The 16418-nt window shown below is 54.7% G+C and overlaps 9 protein-coding genes across 9 annotated transcripts; 5 read left to right on the top strand and 4 right to left on the bottom strand.

The window, feature by feature from the left end:
• The first annotated feature begins 58 nt into the window (after positions 1-58).
• Positions 59-476, top strand: LOC116217762 (feather keratin 3-like). The gene has a single exon (XM_085209934.1). The coding sequence runs from the start codon at positions 59-61 to the stop codon at positions 422-424; it is 366 nt and encodes a 121-aa protein (XP_085066060.1). The 3' UTR covers positions 425-476.
• Positions 477-2173: 1697 nt separating this feature from the next.
• On the bottom strand, positions 2174-2786 carry LOC146542703 (feather keratin 3-like). Its single transcript, XM_085209966.1, has 2 exons — positions 2667-2786; positions 2174-2599 (listed from the first exon to the last, which is right to left on the bottom strand). The coding sequence occupies exon 2, from the start codon at positions 2537-2539 to the stop codon at positions 2174-2176; it is 366 nt and encodes a 121-aa protein (XP_085066092.1). The 5' UTR covers positions 2540-2599; positions 2667-2786.
• An 899-nt stretch (positions 2787-3685) lies between these two features.
• On the top strand, positions 3686-4051 carry LOC146542702 (feather keratin 3-like). The gene has a single exon (XM_085209937.1). The coding sequence runs from the start codon at positions 3686-3688 to the stop codon at positions 4049-4051; it is 366 nt and encodes a 121-aa protein (XP_085066063.1).
• A 1703-nt stretch (positions 4052-5754) lies between these two features.
• Positions 5755-6403, bottom strand: LOC146542701 (feather keratin 3-like). The gene is made up of 2 exons (XM_085209970.1): positions 6340-6403; positions 5755-6140 (listed from the first exon to the last, which is right to left on the bottom strand). Exon 2 carries the CDS (start codon positions 6118-6120, stop codon positions 5755-5757), a length of 366 nt encoding a protein of 121 aa, XP_085066096.1. The 5' UTR covers positions 6121-6140; positions 6340-6403.
• A 701-nt stretch (positions 6404-7104) lies between these two features.
• On the top strand, positions 7105-7624 carry LOC104916579 (feather keratin 4-like). Its single transcript, XM_019611406.2, has 2 exons — positions 7105-7133; positions 7237-7624. Exon 2 carries the CDS (start codon positions 7259-7261, stop codon positions 7622-7624), a length of 366 nt encoding a protein of 121 aa, XP_019466951.2. The 5' UTR covers positions 7105-7133; positions 7237-7258.
• Positions 7625-9321: 1697 nt separating this feature from the next.
• Positions 9322-9739, bottom strand: LOC146542700 (feather keratin 3-like). Its single transcript, XM_085209935.1, has one exon. It carries the CDS (start codon positions 9737-9739, stop codon positions 9374-9376), a length of 366 nt encoding a protein of 121 aa, XP_085066061.1. The 3' UTR covers positions 9322-9373.
• Positions 9740-10632: 893 nt separating this feature from the next.
• On the top strand, positions 10633-11257 carry LOC104916788 (feather keratin 3-like). The gene is made up of 2 exons (XM_085209971.1): positions 10633-10674; positions 10871-11257. Exon 2 carries the CDS (start codon positions 10892-10894, stop codon positions 11255-11257), a length of 366 nt encoding a protein of 121 aa, XP_085066097.1. The 5' UTR covers positions 10633-10674; positions 10871-10891.
• Positions 11258-13383: 2126 nt separating this feature from the next.
• On the bottom strand, positions 13384-13997 carry LOC109365197 (feather keratin 3-like). Its single transcript, XM_085209965.1, has 2 exons — positions 13878-13997; positions 13384-13809 (listed from the first exon to the last, which is right to left on the bottom strand). The coding sequence occupies exon 2, from the start codon at positions 13747-13749 to the stop codon at positions 13384-13386; it is 366 nt and encodes a 121-aa protein (XP_085066091.1). The 5' UTR covers positions 13750-13809; positions 13878-13997.
• Positions 13998-14896: 899 nt separating this feature from the next.
• LOC100540100 (feather keratin 4-like) lies at positions 14897-15262 on the top strand. Its single transcript, XM_085209544.1, has one exon. The coding sequence runs from the start codon at positions 14897-14899 to the stop codon at positions 15260-15262; it is 366 nt and encodes a 121-aa protein (XP_085065670.1).
• Positions 15263-16418: the final 1156 nt, after the last annotated feature.

Here is a 16418-nt window from a genome sequence, read left to right as displayed (position 1 = left end):
ATCTGCTGCTGCATGACACTGTCTGCCCCCTTCCAGAGCTCCATCCCGTCACACCAAGATGTCTTGCTACGACCTGTGCCCACCAAAAACCAGCGTTGCCGTGCCCCAGCCCATCGCTGAGAGCTGCAACGAGCTGTGCGCACGCCAGTGCCCCGACTCAACGGCCTTCATCCAGCCACCGCCCGTCGTCGTCACCTTCCCCGGCCCCATCCTCAGCTCCTTCCCCCAGCAAGCCGTGGTGGGCTCCTCCGGAGCACCCGCCTTTGGGGGCTCCCTGGGGCTGGGGGGCCTCTACGGCGCCGGGGCCACTCAGGGCTCGGGGGGCCTCTGCACCTTTGGCAGACCCTACGCTTCTCCTGCCTGCAGCCCCTGCCCCTTGCCCCGCTACAGCAGGAAGCTCTGGGACACCTGTGGCCCCTGCTAAACTCAGGCCCTGCCTGCTCCCAGCATCACCAGCATTCCATCATGCTCAAACTCCTGGGCCCGGAGTGTTGAGGAGTGCTGTGCATCTCTAGCTGTGGCTGAGGCCTGAGCAGCTGGCTCTGCCGGCACCATTGCATGCTCTGCCCAGTTCTCCTGTCCATTCCTCTTCTTCCATGGACTTCAACATGAACCTGGCTGGGCTTTTCTCCTCTATCCCCGTCTCCTTATGATCTGGGAACAATAAAGTTTTCCTGCATTCACAAATGCCTTCTCCCTCTCTTTGATGTTGTTTCAAAAAAAGTACTGGTTTGTTTTGTGACAGCTGGAGTAGGGGAAGTCCTGCTGATTCGAATCCCTGGCATCAGCCATTACCTGGAAGGAAGCTGAGCATGGATCACCTGTCTTGATCTATCTGGTGACATGCTGTGCTGGCAGCCATTCAAAGTCAGCTAAATGGTGGCAAGTGAATTAAATTCATCAGAAGTATCAAAGCGGAGGTGCTGGGATCACAGAATAGATGGTGAGAACTTGTTCTAGAATGGAGTGAATCACTGGATCTAATACTTAGTGGCAGCGAGAATTAAGTGGGTCTGAGTGGCATGAAGCTCTGATCCCAGTGAGGCCAGGGATGTCACTGCGTCCTCTTTTTCCTCTCAGGACTGAGTGTGTTACCTGTGATCTTTGAGGGAACGTCTGAATCTAGGCTATGATTGAATGAAGTTTAGGAAGAATATGGCCTTAATAGCTGGAGATCTCAGTGACAGAAGCTTGAAAGTAAAGATAGAAGGGAAGATAATAAGAAATATCTGCTACTTACCAGGAGCATTTTTGACTGTATCCTCTATAATTTGTTAGAAATTCAGTTCAGTGTTTAGCTACGGCAAGCAATGCAATGTGAGGGAAAGGCTTAAGTCTTCATGAAGGCAATTTTATCTAACTATACTGTTAGGAAAAATCTCTCCAGTGACAGAATAGACAAGCACAGATGCTCATCAGGGAAATAGTGTTGTCAGTGTCCCAGGAAGAAAGTTTCAAACTGTGCTGTCAGGTGTTGGAGCCTTTATCTTCGGGATGGATTACCATTGATTTTATGATACCCAATGATTGCCTGAAATGGCTGTTGGCAGAACAGCTTGAGCACGCATTTGGAGTGGATGATTTTCTAGAAGTTCCCTCACATCTTAATCTGTGCCTTCAGATTGGGCATGGAGGGGATATTGGTAAGGACATGGGAGTTGGGGAAGATCCACAAGAGGGAGGAAGGCAGTTCACAGATGCCCTGTGGCTGCATTTCCTGCGGGTCAGGGAGAATCCTACATACAGACAGGACTCGTGCAGATGGGCAACAGCACAGAATGAGCCAGAGCTGGCATGGCAGGGGCTTTGAGTGCTGTGGAAACACAGCATGGCTTGTCAGGGGGCTGAAAACCTGTTCTGGGCCAGATGTTGGGACCATATGTGGGAGAAGGGAGCCCTGGGGCAGCCATTGTGCCCAGGAAGAAAAGCCCAAGATTCAAACGTCAGATGCATATTAATTTTATTGTAAAGACAGGAAAGGACACAAGATAAAGACGTACTGCAGTCCAAGGCAGGAAGGAGGTGCCTGGGCCTTCAGGAGCAGTGTTTCTTGAGGCATCTTCAAGGCAGTGGCCAGCACAGGGCCCAGTTCAGGGCCATAAAAGACAAAGTGGGCATCACAGATCAGCACGGAGAATGAGGAAGGAAGAGGAGAGGAGTCTTGCGGCTGGGTTTAGCAGGGCCCACAGGTGTTCCAGAACTTCCTGCTGTAGAGGGGCAGGGGGCAGGGGCTGCAGGCAGGAGATGCGTAGGGTCTGCCAAAGGTGCAGAGGCCCCCCGAGCCCTGAGTGGCCCCGGCGCCGTAGAGGCCCCCCAGCCCCAGGGAGCCCCCAAAGGCGGGTGCTCCGGAGGAGCCCACCACGGCTTGCTGGGGGAAGGAGCTGAGGATGGGGCCGGGGAAGGTGACGACGACGGGCGGTGGCTGGATGAAGGCTGTCGAGTCGGGGCACTGGCGCGCGCACAGCTCGTTGCAGCTCTCAGCGATGGGCTGGGGCACGGCAACGCTGGTTTTTGGTGGGCACAGGTCGTAGCAAGACATCTTGGTGAGATGGGATGGAGCTCTGCAAGAGTGCAGATAGTGTCACACAGCAGTGTGTGGCTGTGGCCCAGGCACAGGGGCCTGAAGAAGGCCCAGGTTTGGGCAGGAGAAGTGCTCTTGGACTTACCCTGTTCTCAAGGAGATGGTGGTCAGAGCTGTGTTTTGGAGATTCCCATAGAGGCCCAGCTTTTATCCAGGCTGGAACATGGCTCATTAAATGCTGGGCCAATGGACAGAGGTGGCACTCCCTGATGCCGAGGCCGGGCTTTCCTGCCCCTGCCCTCCCTGAGTCAGCAGCCTGTGGCTCAACCAGTTCAGGACCCTTTGCTGCATTCCCTCTCATTTCTGCTTCGTGGACCGAACGTGTAATGCTGAGCCAGCTGTGACCGAGATGAGCGCCTTTGATTTGGTGTTTCGTCATCTTGCCCCTCTGCAGATAACTAATGTGCATTCATCACTCAGGTTCCGGTGTGCGAGAGACTTTGGCTACGATGTCTCTTATCCCCAAAGAACTATTCTGCTCGTCTCTCGGAGGAGCTGCCATGGGACCAGTGAGACATCAGATACTTGGGAAAAAGCTGTGGCACTCAGGGTGCTGCCACTCAGCCTGTGTCACACTCCCTGCCCTCTAAGATAGACAGAGGATGAGAGGGCAGCAGGGCTAATTTGCTGATTAGCAGTGGGATGGTGAGTGTCTGAGTGGGGTAATTGGAGGGGCTGAGAGAGCAGGTCGGGGCTGCTGAGGCAACAGCATCAGCAAAACATCCCCGTGGCATGCAGGGAGGAGTTTGGAGTTTGGCTGCTGAGGTCCACGTGCCCCCCTCACGGACAACTCCTCCCCATGCACACCAGCCCCCATAAAAGTGCTGCCCTGGGTGAGTGCTGGCATTCAGCTCTCTTGCCTGGCTCAGCTCGCAAAAACGGTGAGTGGCTGGGCATCCTCTGGCAGGGGCTGGAGTGGGCCTCTCCGGCAGTAGAGCGGGGTACTGAGGGCTGACTATGGCTGGGCAGCAATGGCAGAGTCTCCAGCCCTGCTGAGTGCAGGGAAGCCCATGATAAGAGGATCTGCTCTGCCAGGACAGCTTTTCACTCACAACTTCAACCTTTTGTAGCTTTGCTTTGCAGGGAAATCTCTCTCACACCAAGATGTCTTGCTACGACCTGTGCCCACCAAAAACCAGCGTTGCCGTGCCCCAGCCCATCGCTGAGAGCTGCAACGAGCTGTGCGCGCGCCAGTGCCCCGACTCAACGGCCTTCATCCAGCCACCGCCCGTCGTCGTCACCTTCCCCGGCCCCATCCTCAGCTCCTTCCCCCAGCAAGCCGTGGTGGGCTCCTCCGGAGCACCCGCCTTTGGGGGCTCCCTGGGGCTGGGGGGCCTCTACGGCGCCGGGGCCACTCAGGGCTCGGGGGGCCTCTGCACCTTTGGCAGACCCTACGCTTCTCCTGCCTGCAGCCCCTGCCCCTTGCCCCGCTACAGCAGGAAGCTCTGGAACACCTGTGGGCCCTGCTAAACCCAGGTACTGCCCTCAGCCAGCACCACCAGCATCCCCTCATGCCTGAGCCTCTGGGCCCAGGGTGCTGAGGAGTGCTGAGCATCTTCAGCAATGGCTTTGGCCTGAGCAGACATCAGTGCTGCCATCTTCACTGTCCCTGTGTTCTTATCTGCTTCTCATACTCCATGGCCAGGATTCCCTGCCTAAAATGATATTTGTTCTCTTTTTCCATTCTGCCCAGTGGGAACAATAAAGGTTTAATGCATCCATTCCTGTTTTCTCCTCCCTTTGTTGTGGTTCAGCTGAACTCCTGGGTGGTTTTGCAATAGTTGAGGAAGGACAATTGCTGGTGGTGAGATGCTCAGGTCTCCCTTGGGCCAAGTGGATGAGGGAGGTGAATATGACTGAGGGGGCATCTTCTGGGGTTATGGTCAGCTGAAGAGAATGGGCAGAGAGTGGGAGGGAGCTGCCTGCAGTCCTTTGCCTGTCTATCTCACACTATGGGTGGGACCAGCTCTGCCAAGTTGTGTTGCTCCTCTTTATCTCAGCACCAGATCTGGGAATGCCTGATTCATCCATGGAAATGCTTGCCTGGTTCAGCATCAATTTCTTCCATGTCCTGAGCACGTCATTTGAGATTATCTATGTAATATCAGAGTCTAGGTAAAGAGTACTGCATGGAGTGCAGATTAATAAGAATTTCACGTAACCTGCAAGGGATCCACGAGAATTAAATTTCTTGGAACTACCATGAGAATTAATTTTCTTGGTACTACAAGAAATCAACACAATAGGAAAGCAGTACCGGTTAGGAGAGACTTTGGTGGACTGTGAGTATTCCTAATTGTTAGAAATGGAATGTAACGGTTAGCTATGCAAAGTGCTGGGTCTGAAGAAACTGCTTCCGACTTCCTGCTGCATAAGGGGAGAAGTTCAAGTCGGCTCGTTGGGAAAAGCGCTTAACTGAGAAACTACTCAGGCACAGAACAAACTCTCTGTGGAAGTGCTTTGGACTGAGCTAAAGATTAATGCTGGAATCTGAGGTGTCAGCAGCTGCATCTCCAATCCTCAGGATACCATGACATTCTAATTCTGGATATCCGATGCTCCAACGAAGTGACTTTAGGTGACCCAGTTAGAGAAGGTGGCAGGAGGAGATAACTTCTAGCTGTCCCCTCACAAGTAAGCCAGACGTTTCATATAGGGCTGAGACATGATTTTAGTTGAATCTTGGAAAGCAACTGGTGATGGAAACTGGAGGTCTGAATCTGCCCTGCAGTTGCATGTCATGGAGGTGGGGAGCAGCCTGCATTCAGACAGGGTCCCTGGAAATGTGTGAGCCAGAGCTGCCACTGCCAGGGGCTTTTCTTCAAAGCAGCATGACCTGGCTCAGGCTGTTACTGCCCAAGACCAAGTGGGTGGCTACGTGCAGGGGAAGGGAGCACTGGAACTCCCATGGTTGCTGAGGAAGAACAGCCTGAGAGCCAAGAATTGGATGCAAGTTGATTTTATTGTAAAGACAGGAAAGGACACAATGACAGAGACAAGTACCAGGCTCAAGCAGATAAGAGGTGCCTGAGGCTTCAGGAGAGGTGTTTCTTCAGGTGTCCTCCACGCAGTGGCCATCACAGGACCCAGAAAGGACCCTGCAGGACAAGGTTGGCATCACACATCGATGCACACAATGAGGACGAAGGAGGAGAGGACATAAAGGGCTGAGTTTAGCAGGGCCCGCAAATGTTCCACAGCTTCCTGCTGTAGCGGGGCAAGGGGCAGGGGCTGCAGGCAGGAGAAGCGTAGGGTCTGCCAAAGGTGCAGAGGCCCCCCGAGCCCTGAGTGGCCCCGGCGCCGTAGAGGCCCCCCAGCCCCAGGGAGCCCCCAAAGGCGGGTGCTCCGGAGGAGCCCACCACGGCTTGCTGGGGGAAGGAGCTGAGGATGGGGCCGGGGAAGGTGACAACGACGGGCGGTGGCTGGATGAAGGCCGTTGAGTCGGGGCACTGGCGCGCGCACAGCTCGTTGCAACTCTCAGCGATGGGCTGGGGAACGGCTACACTGGTTTTTGGTGGGCACAGGTCGTAGCAAGACATCTTGGTGTGAAGAGATGAGCCTGCAGTGCAAAGTTGCAAAAAGGGGAGCTGTGAGTGAGCAGTTTCCCTGGCCAAGCAGCTTCCATGACATGGGCTTCTAAGCACACCACAGGGCCAGAGCATCCCCTATTGCTGCAGGGCCACAGCCACAACCCGGAATCTGGTCTCCTGCCCCGGTACCCCCCTCCAAGCCGTGTCCGAGGAAGCACAGCCACTTACCCTTTTCCCAAGCTGAGGCAGGCAAGAGTAATGGATTGTGGTGCTCACCCAGGACCACACTTTTATGGGGACGGTAAGCATGGGGAGGAGCTGACTGCGAGGGGGGCACGTGGCTCTCAGCAGCCAAAGCCCAATCTCCTCCCTGTGTGACACAGGGCTGTTTTGCTGACACTATTTCCTTGGCAGTCCCCACCTACTTTCACAGCCTCTGCAATTGGCCTTCTGAGATGCTTTCCAGCCCTCTGCTAATGGGCAAATTTGCCCCACTGCCCTCTCATTCTCTGCCTCAGTAAGAGGGCAGGGAGCTTTAGGAAGGCTGAGTGGCAGTGCTCTGCATGCCACAGCACTTCCCCAAGGCCTTGGTTTTGGTGTGTCATCATGCCAGCTGTGCAGAGCCTCAGGGAGGAGCAGGATGTGCAAGGAGTAGGTCTGGCCCATGCCCCCCGCTCAGCAGCATCTGAGTGACAAATGCACTGCAGTTGTTATCTGCAGAAGGTGAGGTGATGGGATACCAAATTACAGGCACAGCTCTTTGTCATAGCCTGCTCAGCACCGCACATTTGGCCTGCAAAGCAGAAAGAAGAGGGCAGTCAGTAAAGGGGCCTGTACTGGTCCAGCCAGGGATTGCTGACACAGGGAGGGCAGGAGCAGGCCACACTGGCCGCAGCATCAGGGAGTGCCACCTCTGCCCATTGGCCAAAGAGGTGATGAGCCTTGGCTGAGCCTGGATAAAAGCTGGTGCTGCTCAGAGGTCTCCAAAGCACTGCTCTGGCCTCCTTCTCCTTTGGAACAGGGTAAGTCCAAGAGCACTCCTGCTGCAGACCCAGGCCTTCTTCAGGCCACTGTGCCTGAGTTGCTGCCATCTGCTGCTGCATGACACTGTCTGCCCCCTTCCAGAGCTCCATCCCATCACACCAAGATGTCTTGCTACGACCTGTGCCCACCAAAAACCAGCGTTGCCGTGCCCCAGCCCATCGCTGAGAGCTGCAACGAGCTGTGCGCGCGCCAGTGCCCCGACTCGACAGCCTTCATCCAGCCACCGCCCGTCGTCGTCACCTTCCCCGGCCCCATCCTCAGCTCCTTCCCCCAGCAAGCCGTGGTGGGCTCCTCCGGAGCACCCGCCTTTGGGGGCTCCCTGGGGCTGGGGGGCCTCTACGGCGCCGGGGCCACTCAGGGCTCGGGGGGCCTCTGCACCTTTGGCAGACCCTACGCCTCTCCTGCCTGCAGCCCCTGCCCCTTGCCCTGCTACAGCAGGAAGCTCTGGGACACCTGTGGGCCCTGCTAAACCCAGCCGCAAGACTCCTCTCCTCTTCCTTCCTCATTCTCCGTGCTGATCTGTGATGCCCACTTTGTCTTTTATGGCCCTGAACTGGGCCCTGTGCTGGCCACTGCCTTGAAGATGCCTCAAGAAACACTGCTCCTGAAGGCCCAGGCACCTCCTTCCTGCCTTGGACTGCAGTACGTCTTTATCTTGTGTCCTTTCCTGTCTTTACAATAAAATTAATATGCATCTGACGTTTGAATCTTGGGCTTTTCTTCCTGGGCACAATGGCTGCCCCAGGGCTCCCTTCTCCCACACATGGTCCCAACATCTGGCCCAGAACAGGTTTTCAGCCCCCTGACAAGCCATGCTGTGTTTCCACAGCACTCAAAGCCCCTGCCATGCCAGCTCTGGCTCATTCTGTGCTGTTGCCCATCTGCACGAGTCCTGTCTGTATGTAGGATTCTCCCTGACCCGCAGGAAATGCAGCCACAGGGCATCTGTGAACTGCCTTCCTCCCTCTTGTGGATCTTCCCCAACTCCCATGTCCTTACCAATATCCCCTCCATGCCCAATCTGAAGGCACAGATTAAGATGTGAGGGAACTTCTAGAAAATCATCCACTCCAAATGCGTGCTCAAGCTGTTCTGCCAACAGCCATTTCAGGCAATCATTGGGTATCATAAAATCAATGGTAATCCATCCCGAAGATAAAGGCTCCAACACCTGACAGCACAGTTTGAAACTTTCTTCCTGGGACACTGACAACACTATTTCCCTGATGAGCATCTGTGCTTGTCTATTCTGTCACTGGAGAGATTTTTCCTAACAGTATAGTTAGATAAAATTGCCTTCATGAAGACTTAAGCCTTTCCCTCACATTGCATTGCTTGCCGTAGCTAAACACTGAACTGAATTTCTAACAAATTATAGAGGATACAGTCAAAAATGCTCCTGGTAAGTAGCAGATATTTCTTATTATCTTCCCTTCTATCTTTACTTTCAAGCTTCTGTCACTGAGATCTCCAGCTATTAAGGCCATATTCTTCCTAAACTTCATTCAATCATAGCCTAGATTCAGACGTTCCCTCAAAGATCACAGGTAACACACTCAGTCCTGAGAGGAAAAAGAGGACGCAGTGACATCCCTGGCCTCACTGGGATCAGAGCTTCATGCCACTCAGACCCACTTAATTCTCGCTGCCACTAAGTATTAGATCCAGTGATTCACTCCATTCTAGAACAAGTTCTCACCATCTATTCTGTGATCCCAGCACCTCCGCTTTGATACTTCTGATGAATTTAATTCACTTGCCACCATTTAGCTGACTTTGAATGGCTGCCAGCACAGCATGTCACCAGATAGATCAAGACAGGTGATCCATGCTCAGCTTCCTTCCAGGTAATGGCTGATGCCAGGGATTCGAATCAGCAGGACTTCCCCTACTCCAGCTGTCACAAAACAAACCAGTACTTTTTTTGAAACAACATCAAAGAGAGGGAGAAGGCATTTGTGAATGCAGGAAAACTTTATTGTTCCCAGATCATAAGGAGACGGGGATAGAGGAGAAAAGCCCAGCCAGGTTCATGTTGAAGTCCATGGAAGAAGAGGAATGGACAGGAGAACTGGGCAGAGCATGCAATGGTGCCGGCAGAGCCAGCTGCTCAGGCCTCAGCCACAGCTAGAGATGCACAGCACTCCTCAACACTCCGGGCCCAGGAGTTTGAGCATGATGGAATGCTGGTGATGCTGGGAGCAGGCAGGGCCTGAGTTTAGCAGGGGCCACAGGTGTCCCAGAGCTTCCTGCTGTAGCGGGGCAAGGGGCAGGGGCTGCAGGCAGGAGAAGCGTAGGGTCTGCCAAAGGTGCAGAGGCCCCCCGAGCCCTGAGTGGCCCCGGCGCCGTAGAGGCCCCCCAGCCCCAGGGAGCCCCCAAAGGCGGGTGCTCCGGAGGAGCCCACCACGGCTTGCTGGGGGAAGGAGCTGAGGATGGGGCCGGGGAAGGTGACGACGACGGGCGGTGGCTGGATGAAGGCCGTTGAGTCGGGGCACTGGCGTGCGCACAGCTCGTTGCAGCTCTCAGCGATGGGCTGGGGCACGGCAACGCTGGTTTTTGGTGGGCACAGGTCGTAGCAAGACATCTTGGTGTGACGGGATGGAGCTCTGGAAGGGGGCAGACAGTGTCATGCAGCAGCAGATGGCAGCAACTCAGGCACAGGGGCCTGATGCTGGCCTTGGTGAAGAGCAGCAGGAGAAGTACTCTTGGACTTACCCTGTTCCAAAGGAGAAGGATACCAGAGCAGTGCTTTGGAGGGCTCTGCGCAGACCCAGCTTTTATCCAGGCCGGGCCATGGCTCATCACCCTCTGGGCCAATGGGCAGATGCGGCACTCCCTGATGCCAAGGCAAGGCTGGCCTGCTTCAGCCCTCCTTGTGTCAGCAGTCCCTGGCTGGACCAGCACAGGCCCCTTTACTGCCTGCCCTCTTCTTCCTGCTTTGTGGACTGACTGTGTAATGCTGAGCAGGCTATGACTGAGAGGAGTGCCTTTGATTTGGTGTTTCATCACCTCACCTATCTGCAGATAGCAACTGCAGTGCATTTGTCATTCAGATGCTGCCATGCAGGAGGCCTTGGAAAAACCTTCTACTTGCCAGTGCTGTCACCCTGCTCCTCCCTGTTGCTATGCACAGCTGGCATGTAGCCAAAGCAGAATCAAGCCCCTGGGGAAGTGCTGTGGCACAAAGGGAACTGCCACTCAGCATTTGTCATGCACTCTATCCTCTTGCACAAGCAGAGAATAGGAAAGCATCAGGCCTAATTTGCCCATTAGCAGAGGACTGGCCAGTGTCTGAGCAGGGTAATTGCAGGGGCTGAGGGAGGAGGTGGGAGCTGCCAAGTAAACAGCATCAGCAAAACAGCCCCATGGTATGCACAGTGGAGAGTGAGCATCAGCTGCTGATAGCCACGTGACCCCATCCAGATCAGCTCCTCCCAACGCACACAGGCCCTAATAAAAGAGCAGCCTATGGTGAGTGCTGGCATTCACCTCTCCTGCCTGGCTCAGCTCAGGAAAAGGGTGAGTGGATGGGCCTCCATTGGCACGGGCTGGATGTGGGTCTTGATGGTAGGAGAGCTGGGTGTTGTGGAGTGGCTGTGACCCTGTGGCAGTGGCTCCAGTCCTGCTGTGTGCAGAGCTTTCCATGATCATGGGCTTAGCTCTGCCAGGGCATCTCCTCACTCACAGCTCCCCTTTTTGCAACTTTGCACTGCAGGCTCATCTCTCTCACACCAAGATGTCTTGCTACGACCTGTGCCCACCAAAAACCAGCGTTGCCGTGCCCCAGCCCATCGCTGAGAGCTGCAACGAGCTGTGCGCGCGCCAGTGCCCCGACTCAACGGCCTTCATCCAGCCACCGCCCGTCGTCGTCACCTTCCCCGGCCCCATCCTCAGCTCCTTCCCCCAGCAAGCCGTGGTGGGCTCCTCTGGAGCACCCGCCTTTGGGGGCTCCCTGGGGCTGGGGGGCCTCTACGGCGCCGGGGCCACTCAGGGCTCGGGGGGCCTCTGCACCTTTGGCAGACCCTACGCTTCTCCTGCCTGCAGCCCCTGCCCCTTGCCCCGCTACAGCAGGAAGCTCTGGGACACCTGTGGCCCCTGCTAAACTCAGGCCCTGCCTGCTCCCAGCATCACCAGCATTCCATCATGCTCAAACTCCTGGGCCTGGAGTGTTGAGGAGTGCTGGGCATCTCTAGCTACGGCTGAGGCCTGCGCAGCTGGCACTGCCGGCACCTTTGCATGCTCTGCCCAGTTCTCCTGTCCATTCCTATTCTTTCATGGACTACAACTTGAGCCTGACCTGAATTCTTCTCTCTACTCCATTTTCTTTATGATCTGGGAAAAATAAAGTTTTCCTGCATTCACAAATGCCTTCTCCCTCTCTTTGATGTTGTTCCAAAAATGTACCGGGTGGTTGTGCGGCAGCTGGTGTAGCACAAATCTTGCTGACGAGAATCCCAAGTTCCCCTTAGAACGGTGGGGTTGTGAGGAATAGATATGGCAGAGTGGGCCTATTGCTGGGGCTTTGAGAGCTGCGGAAGGAACCAATAGGAGGGCGGTGCTGGCTGCTCCCCCTTGCCATCCTCCTCAGCTCTGCAGTGGGTCCTGCTCTGCTATGTCTTGGTCTGCGATGTCGTAGAAGCACCGCATGAGCTCTGCCTCAAAGCTCAAGTGAGGCTCAAGAGTGCTCGATGAAAAATACTGCCTTTGATTAATGCATTGTCAGTTCCTGGCAGGAATACAGCCTTACAGAAACAAACATAGGCAAGCAGCCACAAACGTGAAGCATGAGCTAGCCTCAAATGTGCCCTGAGGCTGTGATCATTGGGAATGTGGATGGCATCAGCCATAACCTGGAAGCAGGCTGAGCATGGATCACCTGTCTCTCTTTTTCTGGTAACAGGCTGTGCTGACATACATTCATAAGTCAGCCTGCTGGGGCATGTGAATTAAACTCATCAGTCGTATCAAAGAGGAGGTGCTGGGGCCGCAGGATAGATGGTGACCACTTGTTCTAGAATGGGGTGAATCACTGGATCTAACACTTAAGAGCAGTAAGACCTAGGTGGGCCTGAGTGGCATGAAGCTCTGATCCCACTGAGGTCAGAGGTGTCTCTCAGTCATCTGTTTTTTTCAGAGGATCGTGACTGAGTGAGTCAGTTGTGATCCTTTTGAGAAAGTCAGGATCAAGGCTATGATTTCTGCACTGAATGCAGTTGAGGAAGATTATGACTTGAAGAGCAGAAGATCCAGGTGACAGAAGATTTAAAGTTAGGAGATACTCAGAAATATCTGCTATTTTCCAGAAGCACTTTTGACTGTATCCTCTCTTATTTGTTAGAAATTGAGTTCAGTGTTTAGCTATGACAAGTGGTGGGATGTGAGAGAATGGCATAATGCTTCAAGAGAGGAATTTTAAAAAGCTACGCTATTAGGAAAAGGCTGCAATGAGAGGATGGACAAGTGGAAATGCTCGCCAAGAAAGTAGTGCGGTCAACATTCAGGAAGAAAGTTTGAATCTGTGGTGTCAGGTGTTGAAGCCTTTGTCTTCAGGGTGCATTCTCTTCTAATTCATGATACCCCATGATTGTCTGCAGTGGTTGTGGATGGCACAGCTTCAGGATACAGTTGCAGTGGATTATTTCTAGAAGCTCCCTCTCAACTCAATCTGTGCCTTCAGGTGAGGCATGGAGGGGATATGGCTGAGGCCATAGGAGATGGGGAAGATCCACAGGAGGGAGGATAGTGGTTCTCAAATGCCCTGTGGCAGCATTTCCTGCTGGTAAGAAGCAGCCTACATTCAGACAGGGCTTATTGAGGTGAGCAGCACCACAATGTGAGTCAGAGCTGCAATGACTAGGGGCTTTGACCAATGGAAACACTGACTGACTAAGCTGGGGGCTGAGAGCCTGTTCGGGGCCAGGTGTGGAGAACACATGTGGGAGAAGGAAGCACGGGAGTGCCCACTGTGCCCAGGAAGAAAAGCCCAAGATTCAAATATGGGATGCATATTAATTTTATTGTAAAGACACGAAAGAACACAACATCAAAGACGTACAGTAGTCGTAGGCATGAAGGAGGTGCCTGGGCCTTCAGGAGCAGTGTTTCTTGAGGCATCTTCAAGGCAGTGGCCAGCACAGGGCCCAGTTCAGGGCCATAAAAGACAAAGTGGGCATCACAGATCAGCACGGAGAATGAGGAAGGAAGAGGAGAGGAGTCTTGCGGCTGGGTTTAGCAGGGCCCACAGGTGTTCCAGAGCTTCCTGCTGTAGCGGGGCAAGGGGCAGGGGCTGCAGGCAGGAGAAGCGTAGGGTCTGCCAAAGGTGCAGAGGCCTCCCGAGCCCTGAGTGGCCCCAGCGCCGTAGAGGCCCCCCAGCCCCAGGGAGCCCCCAAAGGCGGGTGCTCCAGAGGAGCCCACCACGGCTTGCTGGGGGAAGGAGCTGAGGATGGGGCCGGGGAAGGTGACGACGACGGGCGGTGGCTGGATGAAGGCCGTTGAGTCGGGGCACTGGCGCGCGCACAGCTCGTTGCAGCTCTCAGCGATGGGCTGGGGCACGGCAACGCTGGTTTTTGGTGGGCACAGGTCGTAGCAAGACATCTTGGTGTGATGGGATGGAGCTCTGCAAGAGTGCAGATAGTGTCACACAGCAGCGTGTGGCTGTGCCGCAGGCACAGGGGTCTGAAGAAGACCCAGGTGTGCGGCGGGAGAAGTGCTCTTGGACTTACCCTGTTCTCAAGGAGATGGTGGTCAGAGCTGTGTTTTGGAGAGTCCCATAGAGGCCCAGCTTTTATCCAGGCTGGAAAATGGCTCATTAAATGCTTGGCCAATATACAGAGGTGGCACTCCCTGATGCCGAGGCCGGGCTTTCCTGCCCCTGCCCTCCCTGAGTCAGCAGCCTGTGGCTCAACCAGTTCAGGACCCTTTGCTGCCTTCCCTCACATTTCTGCTTCCTGGACCGAATGTGTAATGCTGAGCCAGCTGTGACCGAGATGAGCGCCTTTGATTTGGTGTTTCGTCATCTTGCCCCTCTGCAGATAACTAATGTGCATTCATCACTCAGGTTCCGGTGTGCGAGAGACTTTGGCTACGATGTCTCTTATCCCCAAAGAACTATTCTGCTTGTCTCTCGGAGGAGCTGCCATGGGACCAGTGAGACATCAGATACTTGGGAACAAGCTGTGGCACTCAGGGTGCTGCCACTCAGCCTGTGTCACACTCCCTGCCCTCTAGGATAGACAGAGGATGAGAGGGCAGCAGGGCTAATTTGCTGATTAGCAGTGGGATGGTGAGTGTCTGAGTGGGATAATTGGAGGGGCTGAGAGAGCAGGTCGGGGCTGCTGAGGCAACAGCATCAGCAAAACATCCCCGTGGCATGCAGGGAGGAGTTTGGAGTTTGGCTGCTGAGGTCCACGTGCCCCCCTCACGGACAGCTCCTCCCCATGCACACCAGCCCCCATAAAAGTGCTGCCCTAGGTGAGTGCTGGCATTCAGCGCTCTTGCCTGGCTCAGCTTGCAAATACGGTGAGTGGCTGGGCATCCTCTGGCAGGGGCTGGAGTGGGCTTCCCAGTCAGTAGAGCGGGGGATTGAGGGCTGACTATGGCTGGGCAGCAATGGCAGAGTCTCCAGCCCTGCTGAGTGCAGGGAAGCCCATGATAAGAGGATCTGCTCTGCCAGGACAGCTTTTCACTCACAACTTCAACCTTTTGTAGCTTTGCTTTGCAGGGAAATCTCTCTCACACCAAGATGTCTTGCTACGACCTGTGCCCACCAAAAACCAGCGTTGCCGTGCCCCAGCCCATCGCTGAGAGCTGCAACGAGCTGTGCGCGCGCCAGTGCCCCGACTCAGCGGCCGTCATCCAGCCACCGCCCGTCGTCGTCACCTTCCCCGGCCCCATCCTCAGCTCCTTCCCCCAGCAAGCTGTAGTGGGCTCCTCCAGAGCACCCGCCTTTGGGGGCTCCCTGGGGCTGGGGGGCCTCTACGGCGCCGGGGCCACTCAGGGCTCGGGGGGCCTCTGCACCTTTGGCAGACCCTACGCTTCTCCTGCCTGCAGCCCCTGCCCCTTGCCCCTCTACAGCAGGAAGTTCTGGAACACCTGTGGGCCCTGCTAAACCCAGCCGCAAGACTCCTCTCCTCTTCCTTCCTCATTCTCTTTGCTGATTTGTAATACCCACTTTGTCTTTTATGGCCCTGAACTGGGCCCTGTGCTGGCCACTGCCTTGAAGATGCCTCAAGAAAGTTTTTCCTGAAGATCCAGCCTCCTCATTCCTGCCTTGAAATGTAGTACATCTTTGATGTTGTGTCCTTTCCTGTCTTTTACAATAAAATTAATATGCATCTGACGTTTGAATCTTGGGCTTTTCTTCCTGGGCACAATGGCTGCCTCAGGACTCCCTTCTCCCATACATGGGCCCAACATCTGGCCCAGAACAGGTTTTCAGCCCCCTGATAAGCCAGGCTGTGTTTCCACAGACCAAATCCCCTGGCCATGCCAGCTCTGGCTCATTCTGTGCTGTTGCCCATCTGCACGAGTCCTGTCTGTATGTAGGATTCTCCCTGACCCGCAGGAAATGCAGCCACAGGGCATCTGTGAACTGCCTTCCTCCCTCTTGTGGATCTTCCCCAACTCCCATGTCCTTACCAATATCCCCTCCATGCCCAATCTGAAGGCACAGATTAAGTTGTGAGGGAACTTCTAGAAAATCATCCACTCCAAATCCCTGACCTCAGTGGGATCAGAGCTTCATGCCACTCAGGCCCACCTAGGTCTCACTGGTCTTAAGTGCTAGATCCAGTGATTCACCCCATTCTAGAACAAGTGGTCACCATCTATCCTGCGGCCCCAGCACCTCCTCTTTGATACGACTGATGAGTTTAATTCACATGCCCCAGCAGGCTGACTTATGAATGTATGTCAGCACAGCCTGTTACCAGAAAAAGAGAGACAGGTGATCCATGCTCAGCCTGCTTCCAGGTTATGGCTGATGCCATCCACATTCCCAATGATCACAGCCTCAGGGCACATTTGAGGCTAGCTCATGCTTCACGTTTGTGGCTGCTTGCCTATGTTTGTTTCTGTAAGGCTGTATTCCTGCCAGGAACTGACAATGCATTAATCAAAGGCAGTATTTTTCATCGAGCACTCTTGAGCCTCACTTGAGCTTTGAGGCAGAGCTCATGCGGTGCTTCTACGACATCGCAGACCAAGACATATCAGAGCAGGACCCACTGCAGAGCTGAGGAGGATGGGCAAGGGGGAGCAGCCAG

Source organism: Meleagris gallopavo, chromosome 27 (assembly GCF_905368555.1).
Source record: "Meleagris gallopavo chromosome 27, MGAL_WU_HG_1.1, whole genome shotgun sequence".
Taxonomy (NCBI): domain Eukaryota; kingdom Metazoa; phylum Chordata; class Aves; order Galliformes; family Phasianidae; genus Meleagris; species Meleagris gallopavo.
The sequence above is the reverse complement of the archived record's forward strand: the minus strand, read 5'-3'. Positions and strand labels throughout refer to the sequence as shown.